This window comes from Pogoniulus pusillus, chromosome 31 (genome assembly GCF_015220805.1).
Source record: "Pogoniulus pusillus isolate bPogPus1 chromosome 31, bPogPus1.pri, whole genome shotgun sequence".
NCBI classification, from domain to species: domain Eukaryota; kingdom Metazoa; phylum Chordata; class Aves; order Piciformes; family Lybiidae; genus Pogoniulus; species Pogoniulus pusillus.
Genome location: NC_087294.1, coordinates 5,345,863 through 5,372,917, shown reverse-complemented (window position 1 = coordinate 5,372,917; position 27,055 = coordinate 5,345,863). Strand labels below are relative to the sequence as shown.

At 44.8% G+C, this 27,055-nt stretch overlaps 1 protein-coding gene across 4 annotated transcripts in view; it reads left to right on the top strand.

Moving 5' to 3' along the window:
- Positions 1 to 24,661, top strand: part of PHACTR2 (phosphatase and actin regulator 2) — a 174,071-nt gene extending 149,410 nt beyond the window's left edge. For all 4 annotated transcript variants that reach the window (XM_064169165.1, XM_064169166.1, XM_064169168.1 and 1 more), the window contains 5 exons: positions 1,411 to 1,466; positions 10,557 to 10,618; positions 11,647 to 11,784; positions 15,235 to 15,311; positions 23,337 to 24,661. In XM_064169165.1, coding sequence (XP_064025235.1) covers positions 1,411 to 1,466; positions 10,557 to 10,618; positions 11,647 to 11,784; positions 15,235 to 15,311; positions 23,337 to 23,352 — 349 coding nt within the window. In that variant the 3' untranslated portion in view covers positions 23,353 to 24,661. The remainder of the gene's footprint in view (positions 1 to 1,410; positions 1,467 to 10,556; positions 10,619 to 11,646; positions 11,785 to 15,234; positions 15,312 to 23,336) is intronic.
- The last annotated feature ends 2,394 nt before the right edge of the window (positions 24,662 to 27,055 follow it).

The window sequence follows — 27,055 nt, the reverse complement described above, 5'->3', positions numbered from 1 at the left end:
CCCCCACCTGGCTACAGCCTCCTTTCGGGTAGTTGTAGACAGCAATGAGGTCCCACCTGAGCCTCCTCTTCTCCAGGCTGCACACCCCCAGCTCCCTCAGCCTCTCCTCATAGGGTTTATGTTCCAGGCCCCTCCCCAGCCTTGCTGCCCTTCTCTGGACACCTTCCAGCACCTCAACATCTCTCCTGAATTGAGGGGCCCAGAACTGGACACAGCACTCAAGGTGTGGCCTGACCAGTGCTGAGTACAGGGGAAGAATGACCTCCCTTGTCCTACTGGCCATCTCTAGTGAACTGTGTGAGGTCTGCTGCATAGAGAGAAATCTGTCTTTAACACATCTGCACAATAAATTTCCCTGCTGAATTTTTTCATATGAACAAGTGAATTTGTTTAGTAGACATCAAGAAATCATCAACCATGTTCTCCACTATACAAACCAGGAAATGAGTATGTCAGATTTTGATGGGGTTTTAATTACAGTTGTTATGCAGAGGCAGCTAAATAAATTTCCATTAAAACTTGTCATTGTATGGTGTGTACAAATCAGTAAGGAATGTACAGCATACATTGTGGGCTTGGGAAAAAAAGAAGAAGGAAAGGCTTTGCATTCAAAATCTCTGGGAATAATCTCACAGTTGCACAACTTCTCATTATAATGGTCCCTGGGAAGAAAAAAGCTTATGAATTCTTTTACAAAATGAAACCTTTAACCAAGAAATTTTATTTTGCTGGTACAATTTCTGCAATGTTATGCAAGCTTTGCTTATTTTATGTGTTTGAGTGGCAGTAGCACAGCTTTTAAAACAAATGGCCACTCAGGATTGCAGTTGCATGCAGAGATATTTTAACTACCTGGAAATCAGCTGTGTTGTTGTATACCTCTGCTGGCAAAGAACAGCGTGGCCATGTGAGAAACACCTTCTAAGCTGTCTTACAGATCTGTAGTGTAGTGTTTTAGGGCAACAAACTGGTGAGGGTTCTGGAGCACAGCCCTGAGGGAGCTGGGGTTGTGTAGCCTGGAGAAGATGAGGCTCAGGGGGGAACTTTAATTGCTGTCTACAACTACCCAAAATGAGGTTGTGGCCAGGTGGGGGTTGGTCTCTTCTCCCAGGCAACCAGTGACAGAATGAGGGGACCCAGTCTCAAGCTGCACCAAGGAAGATTTAAGATGGGTGTTAGGAAGAAGTTCCTCGCAGAAAGAGTGATTGACCATTGGAATGGGCTGCCCAGGGAGGTGGTGGAGTCCTCATCTCTGGGAGGTGCTTAAAAAGAGACTGGATGTGACACTTGGTGACATGATTTAGTTGATTAGATAATGTTGGATGATAGGTTGGACTTGATAATCACAAAAGTGTTTTCCAACCTGATTGATTCTGTGATTTAAATTAATCACTTCCTTTGTTCTCACAGGAGACTTAGCCAGAGGCCTACAACTGAAGAGCTAGAGCAAAGAAATATCCTGAAACGTAAGTATTTTTATCCAGGTATCCACTGCTATTCACTGAGCCTGTGTTGAACTCCTATGGAAGCCTATCATTGTTGCTCCACTGTTAGATCTGTAACTGGAGAGAAATGATGTTCTAAAAAATAATGTGTCAACACTAGATTTAGAGGCAGATTTGTAGTGGTAGTGGTGAAAAGTTTGTCTATTCAATATGCTGAAGTTGGGTTGTCACAAGCCTGCTTCTGGAAGCTAGTCACAAAGACCTGGAATGAGTTAGACACCCCTTAGAAAAGTAATTCTAGGCTGGTTAAAAACTTCTGTCACAAGCCTGCTTCTGGAAGCTAGTCACAAAGACATGGAAAGAGTCAGATACCCCTTAGAAAAGTAATTCTAGGCTGGTTAAAAACTTCTGTCACAAGCCTGCTTCTGGAAGCTAGTCACAGACCTGGAATGAGTTAGATACCCCTTAGAAAAGTAATTCTAGGCTGGTTAAAAACTTCTGTCACAAGCCTGCTTCTGGAAGCTAGTCACAAAGACATGGAAAGAGTCAGATACCCCTTAGAAAAGTAATTCTAGGCTGGTTAAAAACTTCTGTCACAAGCCTGCTTCTGGAAGCTAGTCACAGACCTGGAATGAGTTAGATACCCCTTAGAAAAGTAATTCTAGGCTGGTTAAAAACTTCTGTCACAAGCCTGCTTCTGGAAGCTAGTCACAGACCTGGAATGAGTTAGATACCCCTTAGAAAAGTAATTCTAGGCTGGTTAAAAACTTCTGACACAAGCCTGCTTCTGGAAGCTAGTCACAGACCTGGAATGAGTTAGATACCCCTTAGAAAAGTAATTCTAGGCTGGTTAAAAACTTCTGTCACAAGCCTGCTTCTGGAAGCTAGTCACAAAGACATGGAAAGAGTCAGATACCCCTTAGAAAAGTAATTCTAGGCTGGTTAAAAACTTCTGTCTAATTTTTATGAAGAGGAAGATAAAATATCAGTAGGAGGCAGAGACAGGATAAAAGGACAGAGGTCAGAAGGAAGTGTAGGGAGAGGAAAGATGAAGTGCTCAGAGGAAAGTGAATAGGAATATGCCGTTCAGCATGCTGGGCTTCACACCCACTTCTGACATAGATGTCTTCTGTACTGAAACCTACATGAGGCATTCTTACTGATTGTCTTCTTATTGATTAAATTCTTCCTTAGTATCCCTGATGAACATTTTTGAGGTCTATAATTCAAATAGTCAGGGGCAGAGGATTGAAGTACATTGGATGTTTGCCATCTGTACCTGTTCTTCCATTTACTTATGCTGGTTTTGCTCTCAGGCTGGCAAACATTTTGGAACAGACATTGTTTGTCTTCTTTATGAATCTCTCCATAGTATGAAGGTTACCTAAACACTGTAATTGTTGCCATGCCCCGTTCCAATGAGCCTTGTGTTCATTCTCCAAGGTTAGCTAGTACTTGATGCTTAAGTAGAAGAAAGAAATGAAAAAAGTCTGTGTGCATGTCTTTCACATGTACCAACAAATCAAAATCTCACCTGTACTCCAGGTACAAGAACTTGCCACACTTGATGAAAGAGCAGGTATAGCACCCTTATTCCCAACAGTCATTCAGAAAAGTCACAGTATCACAGTATCACAGTATCACCAAGGTTGGAAGAGACCTCACAGATCATCAAGTCCAACCCTTTACCACAGAGCTCAAGGCCAGACCATGGCACCAAGTGCCACGTCCAATCCTGCCTTGAACAGCTCCAGGGACGGCGACTCCACCACCTCCCCGGGCAGCCCATTCCAGTGTCCAATGACTCTCTCAGGGAAGAACTTTCTCCTCACCTCAAGCCTAAATTTCCCCTGGCACAGCTTGAGGCTGTGTCCTCTCGTTCTGGTGCTGGCCACCTGAGAGAAGAGAGCAACCTCCTCCTGGCCACAACCACCCCTCAGGTAGTTGTAGACAGCAATAAGGTCTGCCCTGAGCCTCCTCTTCTCCAGGCTAACCAATCCCAGCTCCCTCAGCCTCTCCTCGTAGGGCTGTGCTCAAGGCCTCTCCCCAGCCTCGTTGCCCTTCTCTGGACACGCTCAAGCATCTCAGTGTCCCTCCTAAACTGGGGGGCCCAGAACTAGACACAGCACTCAAGGTGTGGTCTAAGCAGTGCAGAGTACAGGGGCAGAATGACCTCCCTGCTCCTGCTGACCACACCATTCCTGATGCAGGCCAGGATGCCACTGGCTCTCTTGGCCACCTGGGCACACTGGTCCAAGTACCTTTGAGCAGGCCTGGTGTGCAGCATGCTAGTGGAAAGAAAGAAATGGTCTGTTTACCTGACAAAGTCCATAGATCACTCTGTCACTGGCTCAAACCAGCAAATCAAGAAGGTACAGCAAGTTTTAGCTTTCAGGCAACCATCCATGCTAATCAAATCTTACTGCTGCTGTCCAGGCTTTCAAAAGCTATATAGTGCCATATATTACTGAAAAGGGAAGCTACAGTTCCTGCTTTATGGTGTATGATGCACAAGAGAGAGATCAGGGGACTTCTGTTCAACAAACCATGTGTACAGACTTTCAAAGACTATTAATTTCTGAACCTATAGATTGCATAGATAAATAAATCTAAATGTTGACATATGAACTTCTTTTTTATGTCAAACCACTGATGGTGGACTGTGTGAGAAAGGTAATTCCAAAGCATCTTTGATGGGCAGGATGTAGCCACTGAGCTGGGAGCACCAGCTGAGAGCTTACTTGAAGCCCTCTCGAGCTCCTTCATCTCTAGATAGCTGATCTAGCAGTGAACCCAGGATGTATCCAATATCCCTTTTGCCATTGTTTATTCTGGTCACTGATTTTGCAATAAGTACCTCAGGACTGCAAAGAGATTTCTTCTCGTTTGCTTTAAACTTTTGGCAGAGTGCTAGGCTTTGCACTCAATGCCTCCTGCCATCCACTCCTGCTGCTGGCAGGGGACTGTTTTAAAGAGGCAAGGGAGGGCAAGAAAGAAAGGCTGGCAAGCAGCATTATAAATCACAAAAACTCACAGAGTCGTTTGTGAGCTTGTGGAGAATCCAGGGCTGCAGTTTGCTCATCATTGCCATGCAAACATTTCCAGTTGATAGTGATCTGTAAAAACAAAGCAAACCAAAGTAAGCTGGGGGTTGTGGTGACAGTCTGACTCAGAGCCCCTTCAGGGTGCAAGGGTTGGACTTGATGATCTGTGAGGTCTCTTCCAACCCTGATGATACTGTGATACTGTGATTCTCAGCTCTAAGGCAGTCATATTGTTTATCAAAACTTGTTACCTTCCCTTCCTGTGGATCATTCTAGAATGTTTACATCTCTTCTGTTGTTGTAGGCAGCCTTTGTGAGTTAAGTTGGGATTTCTTTCATAGAGTAAGTTTGGATCTGAATCATAGAATCAGCCAGGTTGGAAGAGACCTCCAAGATCATCCAGTTCAACCTATCACCCAGCCCTATCCAGTCAACCAGACCATGGCACTATATCAGACAGTTCTGTCAGCTTCCATGGTACCATGAAATAATTTTTGCTCTGAAGACAACTTTGAGGCCATGAGTTTCTGAAAACACTTGCATGGGCTTAGAATGCCATTTGTATCTAATAATGCTCTAAACGCCCAAGAGCTCATTTCCAAAGCCATCAAGACTGCCTTAATCAGTCAAGAGTGGACTAGTTCCCAGTCTGGTTCCCCACATGCAACTTCCTTCCTTCTGTTTCCTTCCTTCTGTTTCCAAGGGTTGAAGGGATTGTTGCATGTATGCAAACTGCAGCTAGGGGAAGGTATTGTTTTGAGTAATATTTATCAGACATTGAGGTTAAATTAAGTGCTAAGTCCAAATATTTACTTCAGGATTAAGTTTAGCCCAAATCTTTTCAGAAAAAGTCTGTATTTCTTCACTTTCCAGTTAGCAAGGAAATCTGTCTTGCAGGAATTCTTGTTTTGATCATATGTTCAGATAAACCAGTTACAGAAAATCCTGTGACTTGACTATGATCACAAGACATTGCAGGCAGATTTCTGTAAGAACAATTTGGATAAATCTACTCAGATTTCTGAGCCTTCTCACACTAAAACAAAGTTACCACAACTCAGGAGTCCACTTGAAGGAATAAAGCCCTAGGTGGGTTTTTTTTTAATAAAACCAGGTTTCTTGTGTACTGGCTTTGAGCCAGGAGTATTTATAGTATTGCATTATGGCAAAAGAAACATTTTCTTCTTCCAGGAACTTCAGATTAAGAGAACTGTTCTTTCCAGTATTTCCAAAGGCCACTGAACTTCTCATGCTTTGCACCTGCACGCCTGCCAGTACTGGCTTTGTGGAAAAGAGAGTTTAGGTCTTGGTGCCAGTTGAGGAATATTAATAGTTACCTTTGCTTGTAAAACCAGGAAAGAGAAACCACTTTGTGCATTCCAGGGCACTGCAAGAGGCAAGCCCTTTGCCTTCTCTTTTCTCTTTTCCCTAACAAGCCCACAGAGAAGTCTAAACATAGCTAATCCCATAGGGACACAATGGAAAGTTAGGCTTTGCGCTCCGAGAGTACTTTGTGGTCAAGAACGGAGCAGTCCTTAGGCAGAACAATGTCTCTCTTCTCATTCCCCCTTCTGCTCTGCAGCACATAGAATCATAGAACCATAGAATCAACCAGGTTGGAAGAGACCTCCAAGATCATCCAGTCCAACCTAGCACCCAGCCCTAACCAATCAACCAGACCATGGCACTAAGTGCCTCATCCAGGCTTTTCTTCAACACCTCCAGGGACGGTGCCTCCACCACCTCCCTGGGCAGCTCGTTCCAGTGGGAAATCACTCTCTCTGTGAAGAACTTCTTCCTGATATCCAGCCTATGCCTACCCTGGCACAACTTGAGACTGTGTCCCCTTGTTCTATTGCTGGTTGCCTCAGAACAAAAGGTGACCAGATTTAATATGTCAGAAGTCACAGGAACAATAACAGACATACCTGGGAAGCAGTGCTGCTTTGACCAGTCCGGTTTTTTAACTCAAAAGCCATGGGAAGTGATCCTAAACAAAACTGTTTCAGTTAGGAGTCAAATCCCAATTTGACCTCCTGAAGGAGCTGAAGGCAAGGAAGGAGGGAAACTGTAGTTTTGCTGGGATCTGACTGGGGACCCCTGCAAGCAAAGGGTGCTTGCTGGGCTGGTCCTTTGCCAATACAGCAGCAGCCGTGCATCTGAGGAGGGCACTTGCAGCTGGGAATGTTGTGTTTATATTTTCTGTCTCCACATCACACAGATTAGATCTGCTTTTAAGGTGGAAAGCAGTCAGATATGTGCTCCTATGCATTAATGTGTTCTTGTTTGGGCAAGTGAGTCAGTTCATAGCTGCAGCCAAAACCCCTCCCTCTGGCTGGAATTTTCCACAACACCTGAAGGGAACAGGAGCACCAGAACCTTTATGTTCAGCATCATACATCTTAACTCATTATGGCCACTTTCAAAACTTTGACCTCAAAAGACCGACAATACCCTGTAGGTTTTACTGTTGGCAGGAATTTGTACAAGGGCAGTGTTTCTGTAGCACTGAGCTTGAAGCAACACTCAACCTGCCCATATCCTCATCTCAGCAGCTAAGGTGCTGGAATGTGTCCAGAGAAGGGCAACAAAGCTGGTGAAAGGCCTGGAACACAAACCCTATGAGGAGAGGCTGAGGGAGCTGGGGGTGTTTGGCCTGGAGAAGAGGAGGCTCAGGGGTGACCTCATTGCTGTCTGCAACTACCTGAAGGGACATTGTAGCCAGGTGGGGTTGGTCTCTTCTGCCAGGCAACCAGCAACAGAACAAGGGGACACAGTTTCAAGCTGTGCTGGGGTAGGTCTAGGCTGGATGTTAGGAGGAAGTTCTCCACAGAGAGAGTGATTGGCATTGGAATGGGCTGCCCAGGGAGGTGGTGGAGTCACCATCCCTGGAGATGTTCAAGCAAAGCCTGGATGAGGCACTTAGTGCCATGGTCTGGTTGACTGGCTAGGGCTGGGTGCTAGGTTGGACTGGCTGATCTTGGAGGTCTCTTCCAACCTGCTTGATTCTATGATTCTATGATTCAGCAGTGTGAGCCCCTAGTTCTTACCAGGCATCTTACTGCTGCCTTTTAGGACACATGGTGGTTTAGATAGCAGAGAACTGTCAAGATATGAATAATGCAGAATGTATCTGGCAAACCAAATTAAGGAGAAAGCACTGCAGCAATGTGTATATCCAGCTGCATTTTTTCTACTCTGTGTGCTGCTGGAGAATTTCTGAGTCAGCACTTAAGCAGCTCAGTTCATGAATGGACAAATTCTTTTTATATCATATGATTCCCACGTTAATAATTTCTGTTTAATTATCTTGGTTACTATGTCTACTGATTGCAAAGATGGTATGTTTAAATAAATGCCTACAGATGATTTACCAGTCCTAAAACAGCTAGGGAGCTTTTGATTTTGTTGGGTGAAGGTGTTATAAGGATTCTTATTTAAAGCCAGTAGTCTAGAGATACAACCAGCTTCTTTAGCAATAGATATAGTAATTAAATTTAAATTAAAGTAATCTTTAAATCTCCATTTTTCAGTTTTAGTCACCTAGTACTTCCTCAGTGGAACAGGCCATTCAGTTCCTCAAAGAAAAGCTGTTATTTCTTTATTCAGAGAAAAGCTATTAATGAAGCATAAATTACATCCACATCTCACTATCTCAGTACAGTCATCACTGACACAAGATCCAACCTGATCTTGGCAGCAAGCCTGTGCAATTGCATCTTGCTGGCAGAAACCTGGGGTTGGTTTTGGACTCTCCCACAGATCAGATCTTGGAGTGCCATTGCCTTTTTCCTACTACAACTTTTCTCTTTTTTATCCTTTGTTCCTCTTTCCTTTACCTTTGTATTCATTCATGAACATGAGCCAGCAGTGTGCCCAGGTGGCCAAGAGAGCCAGTGGCATCCTGGCCTGCATCAGGAATGGTGTGGCCAGCAGGAGCAGGGAGGTCATTCTGCCCCTGTACTCTGCACTGGTTAGACCACACCTTGAGTGCTGTGTTCAGTTCTGGGCCCCCCAGTTTAGGAGGGACATTTTGATGCTTGAGCATGTCCAGAGAAGGGCAACGAGGCTGGGGAGAGGCCTTGAGCACAGCCCTACGAGGAGAGGCTGAGGGAGCTGGGATTGGTTAGCCTGGAGAAGAGGAGGCTCAGGGCAGACCTTATTGCTGTCTACAACTACCTGAGGGGAGGTTGTGGCCAGGAGGAGGTTGCTCTCTTCTCTCAGGTGGCCAGCACCAGAACAAGAGGACACAGCCTCAGGCTGTGCCAGGGGAAATTTAGGCTGGAGGTGAGGAGAAAGTTCTTCACTGAGAGAGTCATTGGACACTGGAATGGGCTGCCCGGGGAGGTGGTGGAGTCGCCGTCCCTGGAGCTGTTCAAGGCAGGACTGGACGTGGCACTTGGTGCCATGGTCTAGCCTTGAGCTCTGTGGTAAAGGGTTGGACTTGATGATCTGTGAGGTCTCTTCCAACCTTGATGATACTGTGATACTGTGATAGATAAGAGCTTTTGAGTTAATAAAAAATGATCAAGTACCACAAAGAGGTCCTGTCGTAGTGTTGCCTCCAGTGTATCAGCCATGATGCAGAAACTCCTCTGCAGCCAGACTGGCTATGCTAATGCAGCAAGCCATAGCAGAGAGGGCAAACAGGACTCTACCAGGGTTTAAAATTACCTTTTTATCTACACAGGGCTGCATCCACAATAAAAAAACAACTAATTCCTTTAAATTTATAGTTAGCCATGAACTGCAACTTGGACTCCGTAACACCCAGTAAAAACTAGGCTGTGAATTTTATGGCTATCTCTAGGTGGGATATTTCAGCCACAACAAAATTAACTTTGCTTATAACCATCAGAGGTAGACCAAAAGGGCAAATAATACTCTTTAAAATGTTTATCAATTGAAAAAAAATGCTGAGTCCATATGAACATGCCCTTGTCAATGTGCTTTTCACTAGCACTCAAGAAATCAAGTTTGGTTAGCTCAGATATTTGTTAAAGCACATTTCAGTCTCCTGCCCAAATTAAAAATGCATATGATTTTCTGCTGCACTGCTTGCTGATTTGATCTAGCTAGTGGCCCTGAATCAAGGGAGCTTGAGTGCTGCATCATATCAGAAAAAAACTTAACCAGTTTACACTAACAAATGGCAGTGAAAGTTGTCCAGTAGCGTTCATTGTCCTATAGCAGTAGAAGACGCTTGGCTGACTCAGTCAGAGCAAAGTTTCATGTTGACACTTGACAAATAATTATACTCTTAATTGACTCTAACATCAATAGGTGACATGATAGAACTCAGAATCATAGAATCATAGAATCAACCAGGTTGGAAGAGACCTCCAAGGTCATCCACTCCAACCTAGCACCCAGCCCCAGCCAGTCAACTAGACCATGACACTAAGTGCCTCATCCACTCTTTTCTTGAACACCTCCAGGGACGGTGCCTCCACCACCTCCCTGGGCAGCCCATTCCAATGCCAATCACTCTCTCTGTGAAGAACTTCCTCCTAACATCCAGCCTATACTTCCCCTGGCACAGCTTGAGACTGTGTCCCCTTGTTCAGTTGCTGGTTGTCTGGGAGAAGAGACCAACCCCACCTGGCTACAACCTCCCTTCAGGTAGTCGTAGACAGCGGTGAGCTCACCCCTGAGCCTCCTCCAGGCTGCACAACCCCAGCTCCCTCAGCCTCTCCTCATAGGGTTTGTGTTCCAGGCCTTTCACCAGCTTTGTTGCCCTTCTCTGGACACGTAAATGCAACAGTGAATTCTGTGTTAGGGCAAGTAATTGAAGCTCTTTCAGCTTCTAGTTTGTTGTTACATAGAAAGCAAATGTCAGGCACCTCCTCTTTGCTGTGTTCCTGACCCACAGTGGTGACTTGAGATGTCTACACAATCAGAAGAGATGAGGATAGGCAAAAGAAATAAAAGCACACAAAGTCCCCAAAGCAGATAACAGATCATGCAGAAACATGAGCCAGGGCCTGAAGCTTTCAACCCCAGCAAATAAAGTATGTGCAGTTAAAATGCTGAAATATTCACTCCTTTTTGTCTCTTCTGAAAACAGAGAAGAATGAAGAAGAGGAACAGGAAGCCAAAAGAGAAATAAAACGTAGACTCAGTAGAAAGGTGATGATGTGTTTTTTCTATTGTGTGCTTGTGTACCTAGGGTTATTTTTGACAAGGTTCTAAAATTCAGTGTATATACATTACTGCAAATGTCCATCAGCCATGCCCTCAGATAAGGAATCTGTTTAAAAGTTAACTGAAGCCACATCCATCTTGAGGGAAACTCCATCCTGTCCACTTTCCCATACCTGGAAAAGTGTATGGAGTCTGGCAAATGCTTATTATCTATCTATGTGAGCAGGGGGGAAAAATGACACTCCTCTTCCATTAGTGTCACCTCTGCTCTCATGTATGTTTGAGAGCAACCACACCTGTAGGTCCACTCTTCCCTAGAGCAGCAGAGAGGCATGGGCCCCAAGAAATCCCTTGGTTGCTCTAACCTTGTCAGTAGTCTTGCCACTGCAAATGGCATTGCTCTCATTGTCCCTGGAGATAAAGCAGTTCTGCTGCCTGGACTTCAGTAGCTCATTCTGGTGGCGGATGGGAGGAGTTTTCATACGTATCCCTAGCCCGCCCTTCTCTGATGAAATGGAGTTTCCTTGATACATTTCTCCTTAGTTAAAGCCAATATAGTTTGAGCTGACTGAAGACATTTGGCATCATAACGACCCCAAGATGTTCCAACCCATTTTTTTTTAGTTAGGCAGGCACCTCCAAGTCCTTCTTGTTTTCAGTGTAATAGCTGAACATAGCAGACTGTGTAATTGTTAACGCAGATGAACCTGTCGCCTAGTGGGTTGAACAATGTGACAGTTGCAAAGTCACAGTTAATATTCCAGGCATAACTGCCACGATTCTTTGTGACCTGCCTGACAAAAACTAATTTTAAAATTGAAGAAATTAGGTTGTGCTGCTTCCCCATTCCTGTGCAGTGCTCCCAGGATGCTACCTTTTTTTAGACGCCTGAAAGTGACCCGATTTCGAAATGCAATTAAAGTTCTCCTGACATGACATCATAGCCACAGCTTTATTTGGTTGTGTTTTGTTTCATCTTACTAAACCTACTGTCTTCTGCCTTCCACTTACAGCTCAGCTTGAGGCCTACGGTGGCTGAACTTCAGGCAAGAAGAATCCTCCGATTCAATGAGTATGTGGAGGTCACGGATTCTCCCGATTATGACCGGCGTGCCGACAAGCCTTGGGCCAGGTTAACTCCTGCAGACAAGGCAAGGGACAAGCGTAGAACAGTAGAAAATGCTGGTGTCTCTCACTTCTGGGGGCCCTTCCCCTGTGTCAAGGTCCAGAGGAGCAGAGATGAACAGTATCTCTGTCCACAGGAGCTAGACCAGTTCTTATGGATTCCGTGTTGTGAAATTAAGGTGCAAACGAGACCAGATATCACCATGAAACTGTTTATTAAAGGATAAGGCTGGGCAAAATGGAGGGAGAGAGGGGAGAAGGGGGGGAGAGAGAGATCAGAACAGAGGGAGAGGGGAGAAGGGGGAAAGAAAAAGATAAAGAGATCGATGGAGGAGAGAAGAAGGAGCAGGGAAGGGAAAAGAGCTGTGATCATATTACCCTCCGTCGCAGGTGAAGGGGAGAGAGACAGATGGGTGCGTGGCCCAGGGATGATCTGCTGTGGAGTTTGTCAGAGGTTCTTCAGGTGGTGTGCAGCTGTGGTGGTCTGGTGATGGTCTGCCCTCGGTGGTCCGGTGGAGGTGCCACGCTTGGTCTGGTGGGGATGCCACTGGTGGTCCGGTGGGAATGGCACTGGTGGTGCGGTGGGAATACCACTGGTGGTCTGATGGAAATGCCACACTTGGCAGGCATTTCTCCTGCCTTTTTATACAGTTTTCTTTCTCAGTGTCCAGCTGCAGCCCCCCCCGGGCATCTTCCTGTGCATTCTCATGCATTCGCAGGGGTCCAGCATCGCCGGGGGGAGGGCCTCCACTCTCTCTCCACTACACCTGTCCACACCCTGCATACACATCCCTTTGGGGGTAGCTGAGATAAGAGGTAGGCTTCCTGGGCAGTCCAGCCAGGGGCAGTCCAGCCAGGGTGAGGTCTAGGAGTTTCAAAGGTATTGTCTGTTGATTTGCATCCCTGAGCTTTGGGCTAAGCACAGAGTCTGAGTCCCAGGAGTAACAAGATTGAGGAGAGATGATGCAATCTTTGTTGATTAAGGAGGGACGATGCAATCTTTATCTTTGTTGATTAACAAGAGAGAGGATCAGACTCTCACACCCTGCTTTACATTATCTTATGCCAGCAAAACTGGCACAACAATGGGATGACGTCCAATAGCTCCAAGTGCTGGTGCTGCACTTTGGCCACAACAACCCCATGCAGAGATACAGGCTGGGGTCGGAGTGGCTGGAGAGCAGCCAGACAGAGAGGGATCTGGGGGTGCTGATTGATACCCGCCTGAACATGAGCCAGCAGTGTGCCCAGGTGGCCAAGAGAGCCAGTGGCATCCTGTCCTGCATCAGGAATGGTGTGGCCAGCAGGATCTGAAAAGCAGATCAGTATGAAATACTATTCCATTTCCCTCCTTCATAAAAGGAAAACTGTAGGATTTATGTATTGAAAAGTGCTGGTCCTTTTAGCACTGTGTCTGGTCCTATGAGATATGCTTGGCATGAAATGTGATATGTGCAAGAATCCACTCTCTTGTAGCTAAGGACTGTGAAGCACTGATTTTCTTTCAACTTGTATTTTAATACTGATGCCAGCTTATGTGACTATCAAAGGAATCTTATATGAAGTCAAGGTGGAGATATGAAAAATGTATGCAGAAGTGTTTGTAGATGATGGTTCTGCAAGGTGCTGAGCATTCCCTAATCCTCAGGTGGTCTGTAGGAGGTTAGAACATCCAGCACTTCCAATTTCACCTAGATCCAACCAGGGTAAACTGCTCTAGAAAAAACAGTGGAGTTTCCTACCTACTTAGGGCAGCGATTTTTAATCTCAATTAATTTTGTAATGAAGAGGTGCCCAAGGATAGTTCTGTCATCCTCATGTTTGTTGGCCTCAGCAAGAAAGTGTACTCCAGACTGCCTGGAAAATCCCTTGCCCTTTTTTTTCCCAGGGAAGTATTTTTTTCTGATTTCAGTGGGAGCAGCAAATTGTACTGTAACTATATTGTGGAGCTGTAATGTCCTCACTGCTGATTTGGCCCTCAGAAATACCTGTCTCTCTCCTAGCTATTGCAGCAGCCTCACATGCAGCAGCATGCTGTTGTGGCTAAACAGAACCATCAGTCATCTTCTGCTTCAAAAGAAGTTTCTCATCTGGGAGACTGCAGTCTGGTGATGCCATCATTTTGCCACACTGCTTGTCTGTTCTGCACTGAAAGGCCTGCACACCAGATGAGATTAATGAAATGATACTGCTTTTGTTTGAAAGGGTGAAAGGAAAGAGCAAGTAAGAATGAACTCTCATTTCACTTCACAGTGAATGCAGCCAATCATATGGCATAGAAACAAAGGCCTTTCTAGAATATTCTAGAAATTAGGTTTTCAGTTGATTAAGTCAAGTTCTTATTACTCTTCCAACACAAGCAACAAGGCATTTACAAAGTGCAACAAATTTCTGCTGTTCTTTAGTGTCTGCCCACTGAAAACACAACCCTGAAATGTCCAAATACTTCATGTAATTGTACAGAAAACTAATCAAACCCAGTGACTAATTGTACTCTAAAAAATGCCAGTGATCTTACAGTCCTGAAGTGCTGTCTCCAGTGGGGAGATACAAAGCCCCTGCTGTGTGTACAGAGCCTCTACAGGCAGCATGATTCACCAGCTCCTCTGGGGCTGTGCCTGGAGATGTGATCCCCTCCAGGCTCCACACTCAGCAAGCAACTGTTGATGTATCACAGTATCACAGTATCATCAGGGTTGGAAGAGACCACACAGATCATCAAGTCCAACCCTTTACCACAGAGCTCAAGGCCAGACCATGGCACCAAGTGCCACGTCCAATCCTGCCTTGAACAGCCCCAGGGACGGCGACTCCACCACCTCCCCGGGCAGCCCATTTTTGTCTGTAGGGTATTTTGGTAGGGGAATGGTTCACCCATTGCAGTAGATGTGTGGTGTTTCTTTGTTTGTTATTGGTGTTTGATGCTTTCAGTTTTGTGTAGTATGTTTGCTGTCTACAGCTACCTGAAGGGACATTGTAGCCAGGTGGGGGTTGGCCTCTTCTCCCAGGCAACCAGCAATAGAACAAGGAGACACAGTCTCAAGTTGTGCTGGGGGAAGTCTAGGCTGGATGTTAGGAGGAAGTTGTTGGCAGAGAGAGTGATTGGCATTGGAATGGGCTGCCCAGGGAGGTGGTGGAGGCACCATCCCTGGAGGTGTTCAAGAGAAAACTGGATGAGGCACTTAGTGCCATGGTCTAGTTGACTGGGTAGGGCTGGGTGCTAGGTTGGCCTGGATGATCTTGGAGGTCTCTTCCAACCTGGTTGATTCTGTGATTCTGTGATTCTATGTTACTGCTCCAAATAGCTGTTTCTGAAAGAAGTCATTCATGTGGATGATGAGAAATGTGTGAGAGTGACAGATTATGGACAAGGAGACTATAAAGGGACTATAAGGGGATCTGCAAGAGTTCCTTTCAGACTCTTTACTTAAGATTCATAATTCTTAATGGTTGCATTTGTCTTTCTTGTTTATTAGGCAGCAATACGGAAAGAACTGAATGAATTTAAAAGCACAGAAATGGAAGTACATGAGGAGAGTCGGCAGTTTACCAGGTGAGTGAATTTACCAGCTGCTGCATAAGCTGGAGTGTGATGGGTTTAGGAGATTCCACAGCCCCCCACATGAAAATTTACCAGATCAGCTCAGACAGCTTACAAGTAAGATAAAGCTATGAGTGGCTGGAAAGCAGCCAGGAGGAAAGGGACCTGGGGGTACTAATAGATAGTAAGCTGAAGATGAACCAGCAATGTGCCCAGGTGGCCAAGAGAGCCAATGGCATCCTGGCCTGTATCAGGAACAGTGTAGCCAGTAGGACAAGGGAGGTTATTCTGCCCCTGTACTCAGCACTGGTAAGGCCACACCTTGAGTACTGTGTCCAGTTCTGGGCCCCTCAATTCAAGAGAGATGTTGAGGTGCTGGAATGTGTCCAGAGAAGGGCAACAAAGCTGGTGAGGGGCCTGGAACACAAACCCTCTGAGGAGAGGTTAAGGGAGCTGGGGGTGTTTAGCCTGGAGAAGAGGAGGCTCAGGGGTGATCTTATTACTGTCTACAACTACCTGAAGGGAGGCTGTAGGCAGGTGGGGGGTGGCCTCTTCTCCCAGGCAACCAGCAACAGAACAATGGGACACAGTCTCAAGTTGTGCCAGGGTAGGTATAGGCTGGATGTTAGGAAGAAGTTCTTCACAGAGAGAGTGATTGGCATTGGAATGGGCTGCCCAGGGAGGTGGTGGAGGCACCGTCCCTGGAGGTGTTCAAGCAAAGCCTGGATGAGGCACTTAGTGCCATGGTCTGGTTGACTGGCTAGGGCTGGGTGCTAGGTTGGACTGGCTGATCTTGGAGGTCTCTTCCAACCTGGCTGATTCTATGATTCTATTTATTAACTTACAATATTTCAACTCTCGCCACCCCCACCCACTGAACTTTAACATCACAGGGTTTTTTACACAATTATGAAGACATTCTAGGATATATATCTATCTACAGGACTTATTAATAACTAGCAAACGTTTAAACATTCAAACTATTAACAGAGAGAGAGAGTTTCCCTGCAGCTCAATGCCACCTGAGGTCTTGTACTGTTTGCCCAGCAAAGCTGAGCTGAAAGCTGCTCTCTGCTTTATGGCAGAGGTAATAGAAATTACAGAGGCATCTACTCACAATTCTTATCAATTATTAATCACCCTCCGGGGCTGCGTCAGCTTATTGCAAGTGTCCAATTCTGCAGGGTCTCTGCCTGTAGACTTCTAGGCTGGAATCCTCCGGCATCAGGGGAACTGGCAGGCTCTGCTCCTTGCTGCTGCTGGCTCCTGCTGGCTGCTCTCTGCAGGGGTACGCAGGCAGGATCTCCAGGTGCAGAGGCAGGATTCCGTGCAGTCTGAGCAGGGGTCCAGGCTTGCTCGTCAGGCCAATTGAACGCAGACAAGTGGCTCTGCTCATGGCAACCCCTGGCAGTGCGCACACCAGGCACTCATACAAAGGCAGGCAGGCAGGCAAGAGCTGCAAGTAATGTGGGGCAGGCTGCATGTGAGCCTGTGCACCCCTATTTATCAACTGTGGGCCGAGAGTCAATGGTCTCATTGGCCACTCGAATGAACTCGAATGGCAGTCAGCCCAACCCTACCACACTGGGTAAAACCCACGGGCCTGGACTCCAGGTATGGGAATCACCTGGGGCCAGCACCAGGCAGGCCCAAGCTGGGCGTGTGGGGACTTACACAGTCAGGTGTCCCTTTGTTCTCGTTTACCGCTGGTGCAGGCTGAGACATGTCCAGGCAGAGCAGGCACAAATATGCCTGCTTTCGGTCCTGCAGGCCCTCCACAACAAGGGGCCAATGCCACCTTCTTCTCTCTCCCCAGATAGAAAGCCAGCATGTGTTGTGTGCTCACTCAAGGGTAGTGGAAGAGTTAGAGAGCAGCAAAATAAGAGCGAACAGAGCGCGGTGTCCGAAAGCCAAGAGAAGGGAATTATTTATACAGTGGCTTTGTATGCCAATCAGCAAACCAGTGAGTGATACAGGCTTTATGAATGTTTTACAACCAATACCCTGCTCGTTCAGATTCTGCACTGAACTTTCAGGAAAGTACCACTTAGAATTTTCCAATAAGCCTTAAACTACCACATGGGAGATGAGTATGGCAGTGACCCTCTCTGCCTTTCTGCAAGGGCTCTGCAGTTGTGTCATGACTCATGCCCCTATACTCTGCACTGGTTAGGCCACACCTTGAGTACTGTGTTCAGTTCTGGGCCCCCCAGTTTAGGAGGGACATTGAGATGCTTGAGCGTGTCCAGAGAAGGGCGACGAGGCTGGGGAGAGGCCTTGAGCACAGCCCTACGAGGAGAGGCTGAGGGAGCTGGGATTGGTTAGCCTGGAGAAGAGGAGGCTCAGGGGAGACCTTATTGCTGTCTACAGCTACCTGAGGGGAGGTTGTGGCCAGGAGGAGGTTGCTCTCTTCTCTCAGGTGGCCAGCACCAGAACAAGAGGACACAGCCTCAGGCTGTGCCAGGGGAAATTTAGGCTGGAGGTGAGGAGAAAGTTCTTCCCTGAGAGAGTCATTGGACACTGGAATGGGCTGCCTGGGGAGGTGGTGGAGTCGCCGTCCCTGGAGCTGTTCAAGGCAGGACTGGACGTGGCACTTGGTGCCATGGTCTGGCCTTGAGCTCTGTGGTAAAGGGTTGGACTTGATGATCTGTGAGGTCTCTTCCAACCTTGGTAATACTGTGATACTGTGATGCGTATCCTACAATGAGTCCCCTTTTATCTTGCCTTTATCCCACCACTGATTTCTGCTGGGGTTCCCAGTGTTGCTGGTGCTGTTCCTGGTGATGTAGCAGTGAAGGAGACTGCAGTGGAACAGTTGCTACATGAAAAAAGGTTATTTGGGAAATCTGAAAAAAAAATAACCCTTTAAATGGACTCAGCATTTTGCACAGATAAAGTTAAGAGTTTTCAAGCATTAAAAAAAAGGGATGTCCTTCTGTGGCAGTACTCCCTGCCTACTCCCATCTGGTTCTGAACACCAGATGATGTATTGAACTTCAGAAAAGCTCACTGGTGTTTTGGGAAGCTTCCTAAGAGTCACACAGGCTCCTGGCAGCGGTTTCTGGGGAGCAAGACAGATTCTAATGTTCCCTCTTTACTACTTCTGATGTCTATTAATTGGCACCTTTGTTCTGTTCTCTGCTTTGGATTACACCAAGATGTTGTCCAAAGCATTGCTATTTCAGTAATGAACTCTGAGGTGTCCACAGTTTTCAATGGGATTCCAAATCAGTCCGAGTTATTCCTAGAGGGAGGGGCTGCTTCCTGCCATCCCTGTGGCATCTGTGGAAGTTACACAGGCTGTTTGGATCACCTGGCATTGCACACAGTATTGTGTTCACCTCCTGTCTTAATTTAGGCAGTGAGACAGATGCTCTTTAACCTTTCTCAGAGGAGTTAAAATCACTTCACAGGATCGAAGAGAAATACAGAATTGTGCTCAAAAATATATGTGTAAAATACAGAATACATAAACCCATAATACATACTACACACCAGGAAACCTTCCCCCAGCCATGCCTTAATTCCCAGGCCAAAGTGCTCTTTTTCCCCCTGCCTATTCCTTCTTGCATTAGTCCCAGCCAGGCTAGGATAGCATTGTTGTGGGTTGGATTTGGACCCCAGCAACTTGGAATTGGACCCCAACGACTTGGAATTTGCACCCAGAGTAAATTACCTAACGAACTCAGAACCTGGAAGCAAAATGAGGTTATGTTTTCAAAGGTGGGCTAAATATAACAAGCATAAAAGGCAGTAAACATATACAGGTATATTTACATATACTAACAACTTAGCAACAACACAAGAACCCCCTTATACAATTAATTCAGCTTTCTCCCCTCCCTGGGCAGCCCAGAGGGACTGCTAGCAACCTCCCCACACACTTTCCCTTCCCAGTACCACACACACACAATCTCACACAGAATCACAGACTGTTAGGGGCTGGAAGGAACCTCAAAAGATCATCCAGTCCAACCCCCCTGCCAGAGCAGGATCACCTAGACCAGATCACACAGCAATGCATCCAGAGGCAGGTCATGAGTATCTCCAGAGAGAGAAACTCCACGAACCCTGGGCAGCCTTTCTCATGTTTCTGTGGAACTTCCTATGCCTCAACTTCCACCCATTGTCCCTTGTCCTGTTGTTGGGCATCACTGAGCAGAGCCTGGCTCCATCCTCCTGGCATCCACCCTTTACATATTTGTAAACATTGATGAGGTCACCTCTCATATGAGTCAGTTGAGCCAGCAGAAGGTCAGAAGGGAGGTAAGGGAGCCGTGCACCAAGTAATGCCATAGAGAGGAAAGAGAAGGCAGCAGAACAAGTTTGTGCTACCATGTATAAGCTAACCAGCAAATGAATGGGGTGATATAAACCTATCAGTTGTTATTATTCTGTGTCCAATCCCTAACTTTATTTGTCTTTTACTCAAAGCCTCTGGAAAATTCCTATTCCTGAGTGCAATTAGGAACTAAAGTACTAGCTCTAAACCACATGTGTAGAAAACATTTATCCAGGCTGCTGAAGGCTGCAGATAGGCTCCAAATCCTCTCCCATACCAGAGATGAGAACTCCTGTGTTCCCAGGAGGAGAGAGATGGGGGAAAAGACAGAGAGCTGGCTGTAGAGACATCTTATAAAGAGATAGTGGAATTATGGGATGGAATAACAATTTACAATTTCCTGGGTCCTGTCTAGCCCTCTGGAGGTCTGTACTGTATGGTTTAAGACATACCAGTGCCTTAAAGCCACACATTTGAATTTGAATGAAAAGGCACACTTTGAATTTGAATAAAAACACCTGCCCCAGGCTGAGTGCCCTGCTTTTCTTGTTACTATTTCAATCAGACTCAGGATCCAAGCAAGTGAATCCTCTTCAATTAGAGTGCCTGCAAGGAAAATGTACCATGGGGGATGGTTTTTTGGTGATTCCTGGTATCTGCCAGTTCATTTTTTGATTTCACAACTTCGGTGTTTTGGTTTTGTTTTTTTTCTCACCAAACCCTGGATTTGTTTAATGTCAATTCACTCCAGCACAGATACTACACGAGTAAATTCATTCTCATAAAATCAAAGCACTTTTGCAGATGGCAAACCTAAGCCAGAGGCTGAAGCAGGAGGTGGGGTTTTAATCCAGTGTCACTTTCTGACCATTAGAAAATGTCCTTTTCAGACATTTCAGACACAGATATATCTTTTTCCGTTTGGATTCTGATGTTGTCTTGATCTAGTAGGTGGTCTGTGTTCTTCAGAAGATATAAATGTGCTACATTAACAAACTGGGCATCCCCAGGGAGAGGAAGAGAGCAAGCAAGAATAGAGACCTGGCTATGTACTGAGAGAGGTGGAGTGCAACCCTCTGCTTACATTGTTAGTTCTTTTTCTGAGTTGCATTGAAATATAGAAGCATAAGTACAGATAGGCAGGAGTCATACAAAAAGAATCATATTATTTCCTGAGACTTGAAAACAGTTGAGACTGATTACAGTTGGGCTCTTGAAAGCTGAACAAAAAAACAATCTCAGGGATCCAGTGGAGTGACAAAGTAGTTAATTTTTGAAGGCTTTTTTTAAGAGCTCATTTGAAAACTGAGTACAAAGCTAGGCACAGCCAAGTCATGATAACTAAAAGCTGTGATTCTGTAGGGTTTTAGCAGAATTAGAACGCTGTGGAAATCAGGCTCCCTCTCTGTTCCCTCTCCACTCTCTTTTTCCCATCGGTCATGTTGTGTAGGTGCTGCACAGGAGTCAGCAGAGTAACACTAGGAACAGCTAATGAAGAGCAGAATTAGATGCAGATGTTTTAAGTCAACCACAATTTTGAAAATAATGAGGAAATCCATTTCCTCTGGGACTTCTCATTAAAAGTTACTCTATTTTTTTTTCAAGGGGATCACTGAGGTAATGCAAACCCAAAGGCATTAACAAAGCTGGTTAACAAAGGCTTCTTTGTGAAGTTTAGTGATAGACTGAGAAAAAGAAGCTGTTTATTAAACAGCAAGAGTTTAGAGCATATAGTCTCTTATATTATTGCATATTCAATAGGAGACACTTTAACAGTACAGAATCACAGAAACATTCAGGTTGGGAAAGACCCTCAGGATTACCAAGTCCAACTGATAACCCTACTCTACAAGGTGCACCCTAAGCACCACGTTCACAGTATCACAGTATCACCAAGGTTGGAAGAGACCTCATAGATCATCAAGTCCAACCCTTTACCACAGAGCTCAAGGCTAGACCATACGTTCAAACACCTCCAGGGCTGGTGACTCAACCACCTCCCTGGGCAGCTCATTCCAATGCCTGACCACTCCTGCTGTGAAAAGATATTTCCTAATGTCCAGTCTAAACCTACCCAGTCACAGCTTGAGGCCACTCCCTCTTGTTTTATCGCTAATTTAGTGCCATCATATTTTTTATCACTAATTACCTGTGAGGAGAGACCAGCACCAACCTCTCCATGATGTCCTTTCAAGTAGCTGAGGTCTCTCCTCAGCCCTCTCTCTTTCAAACTAAACAGCCCCAGCTCCTTCATTTGCTCCTCAAAAGACTTACTCTCCATTGTGCTTAGTATTTACAACATATTTGAATTGTTTAATCTTTATATTAAGCCTGAGAAATAGAACACTGGGGTTCATCGTTTGTCATTTACTGTAATGACTGCCAGTTGAACTGGTTTTCTATTCCTAGTGATTTACACTTAAGTCCTGCTGCTATTTCATAACAGAATCCAAGAAACTGAGTTTCTAAAACCAGAGAAATCAAAGATGGAGAGGAGGATATTAGTATATGTTTATGAAGCGCTTGCACAGATACAACCCCCTGTGTCTTGTGTGCAATGTACTGCACTCTCACTTAGCAGATAAGCTGCATACTTGTTCATGATTCTATGATTCTATGATTCTATGTCAGATTTTGTCTGTATCCCCTCTATGTGGAAATGCATCCCTGTGTTGTACTGTACCACATTACAGAGGTAATGAGCAGCTTGTTTTCTCTTTTCTGGAGCTGATTAAATAGGTACATCTGCTGTGGTAGGTTCACCATTACCTATGCTTTTTTAAAGTTGCTGTATCCTTTACTACTTTGTATTTTTAAGCCATTTAAACAGATGTTTAGAAGTCTGGTATTGATGTTCTGAGCACCTAACACCAATGCCCTTCTTACTGTTTTGCTTGGATTAATTACACTTAAGCTGTGTTAGAATTTCAGTTGCTCTAGACTTAAGTCCATTGGTGCAGCCCACTTCTCTATCCATCTGTGTTCATGCAGGCAATCTGGAATGAACTACATGTCCTACCTAAAAGTTTCAAAGCCAGTGATGTCTCTTTGGGCCTTCATGTGACCCAGTGGGCTACTGTTAATTGGAAGAAAGCATCTACACTGCTATAAAATTTGCTGCTTACTGAAAAGAACTCAACAATTTTGTTAACCTCGTTTTGCCTAAGGATTAAACTCCCAAAATTTAAGTTATATGGCTTGACAAAGGCTTTTGTGACTTACTGGTAGTGTCTCCAAATAGGGGGAGGCCACAGTGTCTCACTGGGTTCAGTTGTGGCTAGATCTATACTGGCAAGCAAAGCAGACTGGAGATTGTTCTCTGGCCTTCAGGCCAGCAGGCTTGGCACAGCTTGAAGTCATACAGTGAACTCCTTCCCCTCATCCCAAAACAGAGTGACACTCCTGCCCCTCAGTCTCAGACTGCTTGTAGGTCTCTGCTAATCCCAGCTATGCCCAGGCAGCATCTGGAAGAGCCCTGCTTGACCCAAATAAATCTGTGCTGAAGACTACAGTAAGAGGTTACTGGTATGGACAGACAGACATACACCAGTCCCTGGGCCATGCCATAGCCTCGTTGGGTTTTCTAGGTGAGCAGTGGTGGGTAATGGGCTGAGACTAACCCACACAGACCAGGGAAATGAGAACTAATTCTGTTCAGCACCAGCCGTAAAGAGCTGTGAGAGCAGGGTGCAGAGCAGCATCACTGGCAGCTGAAATAATACCGCTCTCATCTATTTCATGTTCTATCCTTTCAGGTTTCATCGTCCATAACTGTTTGACCACATCACATAGTTCATGTGACAGTTTTCTTTGGGGAAATCACTTTGTCCTGAAGAGCTGAGATTGCACTGGAACTTGACTGAGTATGAGCGTGTGCTGGAGCTTAGCCTGAGGTTAAAGAAGGATGTGGCCCTCATCTTTATCAATGGACAACTGAGCTGTCTAGGAGGAGAACCTACATGAAGTGTTTGCTGGTGTTAAGAAAGACCACAGTCTGTGACTAGCCCACACAGATGAGTCACTGGACTTCTTCCTCGGAGCTCCACGAGTCAGGAAGTGCTGAAGACAATCGCTTGAGGGCCTCTTACCAGGAACTCACCAGACTTCACAGGGTTATGACTGAGGGTAACTGAGAAGTGGGAGGGTGAAAAGAACTGAGTGCATGGGGGAAGAGAGACTTTGCTTTTCAGTGCACAGAGAACAAATGGGACCTGCTTAACAATAGACTGGGCCAGTGGGAGGGACTGTTTTTTTTAACTGAGAGTGCAAGTAACTGTGCATGTATTTTTTTAGTGGCCTCAGCCTGTCTTAGAAAGAGAGCAAGCCATGAGCCCTCGTGTCATCCATACTTTAGTGAAGAACTGTAATTCTCTCTGGTGCCAGCAAGTGCAGTTGCCAGACATTAGTCCTAGTAGAACTCAGCTGTCTTTTTTTTAAGTCCTGATGAGCATGCTTCAAGAAAGTACACTGAACATTCATACAGAGTAAGTCATCTGGTTTTTAGTTTTGAATGTTGACATATTCTGGATCCGCAGAAATACTTAAACAGGAGTTGAAGGACAAATAATGTGACACTATGGATGCAACTAAATGCTTGATGTGTAGAAACGCTCCTTGCTGCCTGCCACGTGCCATCCCAAACAGAGCCTGTTCTTTCTCACCTATGGCAGGCAGTGGTGACAAATTTGACATCATGCTAGTCTGAACCCAAAATCAGAACTGAAATTAGGCACAAAAGCCTTTACTAGTAGGCATGGGCAGTGATTACTAATGCAGCCTTTGATGCTGAAGGACTCTTGCACTACTCTGAGGAAGAACTCCCAAATTAATCAGTATGTCTTCAGCCAGCAGTCCTGTAAAAGGGAATGGAAAATCCTTAAAGAGTGTCTGTAGCCTGTTTTTGTTGAGTGTGAAGAATGGTTCTTAGATTGGTCATTTTTTTATACTCTCTTGAAATTGTACCTGTGAATACAGTACTACTAAACTTAAGTGGTATGAAGTGTGAAAGGCAATACATGGTTTTTGTAAGCTGGCCCAAAGGCCTATTAAAAAAGCCTGTGGCGTTGTTTACACTAAGAAATTCTCTGTCTTGTATTAGCACTTATTTATCCTTTGAATTAATGTGCACAGCATTTGGGGGGGGGTGGTCTGGAATTCACAGATGCATACAGTTAATGCAGTATTAGAGTATCTTTGCTATTTATCCTTTCTAATGTGTGTACATATTACGTTTTCTTTTTGTCCTTTATGTGCCCTGTTTAGTTTTTAATTAAGAAGTGTAAGTATTTTCTTTTTCAGGCAATAAAAGGTCTGCGTAGATGTGAGTTTTACCTCAGCACCTGCAATAGATTATTGTAGTTTATAAAACTGAAGGTCGTTTTGGTTGTCAGTCTAAAGTCAGGAAGGCAATTTGGTGGCTAAAATCAGACCTCCCTCCTTACTGATACTTACAATAAGACCAGGTTTGCATAAATGGGATGGATTGTTGTAGCAAAGAGCACTTCTAGTAGCAGGAGAGTATTTTCCAACAGCTGGCACATGCTTTTTAAGAGATTGACCAATGCTTTTTAAACAATATAGATTTATATGTGTGTTAGAATCCCTGGCATTTCAGTAAAAAAAAAAATCATCTACAGGCTATAAAATATCAACAACTAAATAAAATAATCATCCACATGCTTGTAGCAAAGAAAAGGAATTTAATGGAATCAATAAGAGCCATTAGTAACCCATTTGCAGAAAACCTTAGCCCCTGTGAGGCCCATCATTTTATAAATGCACTACATGAAGCAAGCAGTGAAAATGTAGTCTTTGGCACTAAGTCATGCAGGAAAGGTCAGGCCATTAGAGTTAAGGTCTGTCAGCAATTCTAGTACAATCCTAATTTGCATTTTTAGAATGTGAAGTGTAAACTCAAAACTTAAACTAAGCACTTACTACAGTAGTTAGCCTGCTTAACCTTCTTGTCGTTGCCAGATTCAGAAATGTGTGCCCAGAATTCTAGGACTTTGAAGTACAAAACAGCATTTCTCCAAACGAAGCTAGTGGAACAATTGAACAGACCTCAGCATTGCCTTAATAACTTCAAAACATTTGATAACAGCCAAGATTCTAAAGACAGAAAGAAGCTGTTGCACAGGCACAGTAACCTGGACAAAGGTAAAGTCAGACTCTATTCACCTTGTGTAGTAGCTCCACTGATGTGCTCGGGAATGTACAAGTTACACAGGCAAACCAAAGCTTGTTAAACTCTTAGGATGAAGTGACTGGGTTGACTTTGCAAGACAACACTCCTCCATACTAGGCTTGGACCTGGAGCATAGATGGAAATACATGTGCCATCTTCTCATTTTAAGAGTTAAAGATGAGGCTTGGACTTCCTCAAGCTGTGTTTTGCCATCTGTAGGTGAGGTATCACTTAGGCTTTCCCTATCCTCCTCCTAGGGTTTGGACAGATCTTTGCAGTATTTACTACAAGCCCATGCTACCCTGGATAGAGATGTTGAGCTGAGCTGTAATTTCTTATGTAAATTCTTAGTGTTTTGATGATGAAAGATCAGATGCAGCCTTTGGCTCACAATTCAGCAAGCTACTTAAGCAAATTTATGTAACTGGACAAAAAATGTTGCCCTTATTGGAACTTATGTAAAAGTACAGTCTACTTAAAGAGTTAGAATTATAAACTATTGGTTGTGTATTGTACCCACACACAGACTTCAAATTGTATATACTATTTTTATATTCTAAATATCAACTGGCAGAGAACTGACAGCTGTAAAGTGTTATCCTTGCAATAAAAGATAACAAGACTTTGTAGTAGTATGTCATTATGTGCAGTGAAGCAAGTTTGCTGTAGCTTATTGAGCTGCCTGAAGTTGGTTTCTGCTCTGTGTCCCAGTTCTGTGTATTGATGATTTCAAATGTCTTCAGGTTGCTACAGCAGCCTGTTGAAAGTAATGCATCATGTACCTGTCGATGATGCTGCATGCTTGTTAGAAGGAATAAGTCAGGATAAATTCTGGGAAACTCCTGAGTGTGTAATCCCTGAGGGAAACAATAATATTTGTTCAAAAGTTAAAAAGGGAAACGGGAAAAAATACTTTCCATGCAATACATAGCACAGTCCAGCTGGCTAAACCAGATAAATGTGCTTATTTATATCGAGTTGGACAAATCATTTAAGTGGCACCCACAACTTATGACAAATCTTACACACCTACCTCTCTTCCACAAACTCTGATGCCTACACACAAAGAAAATGAGTAGCCTGAAGTAGTGGTTTCTGAAATTACCTCGTATATCATGTTGTTTATCAGCAGGATCATGTCTCACAGCATGTTGCTGTGGGTGCTGAAGAATGGATGTTTAATCAGATCCTGCTTTCTTCTTTGCTATAACAAATTGAAGTGGTTCTGGAACATCTCTCATCTCTTCTTTAAGGTAATACATACTAATCCTTGTAACTGAAATCAGT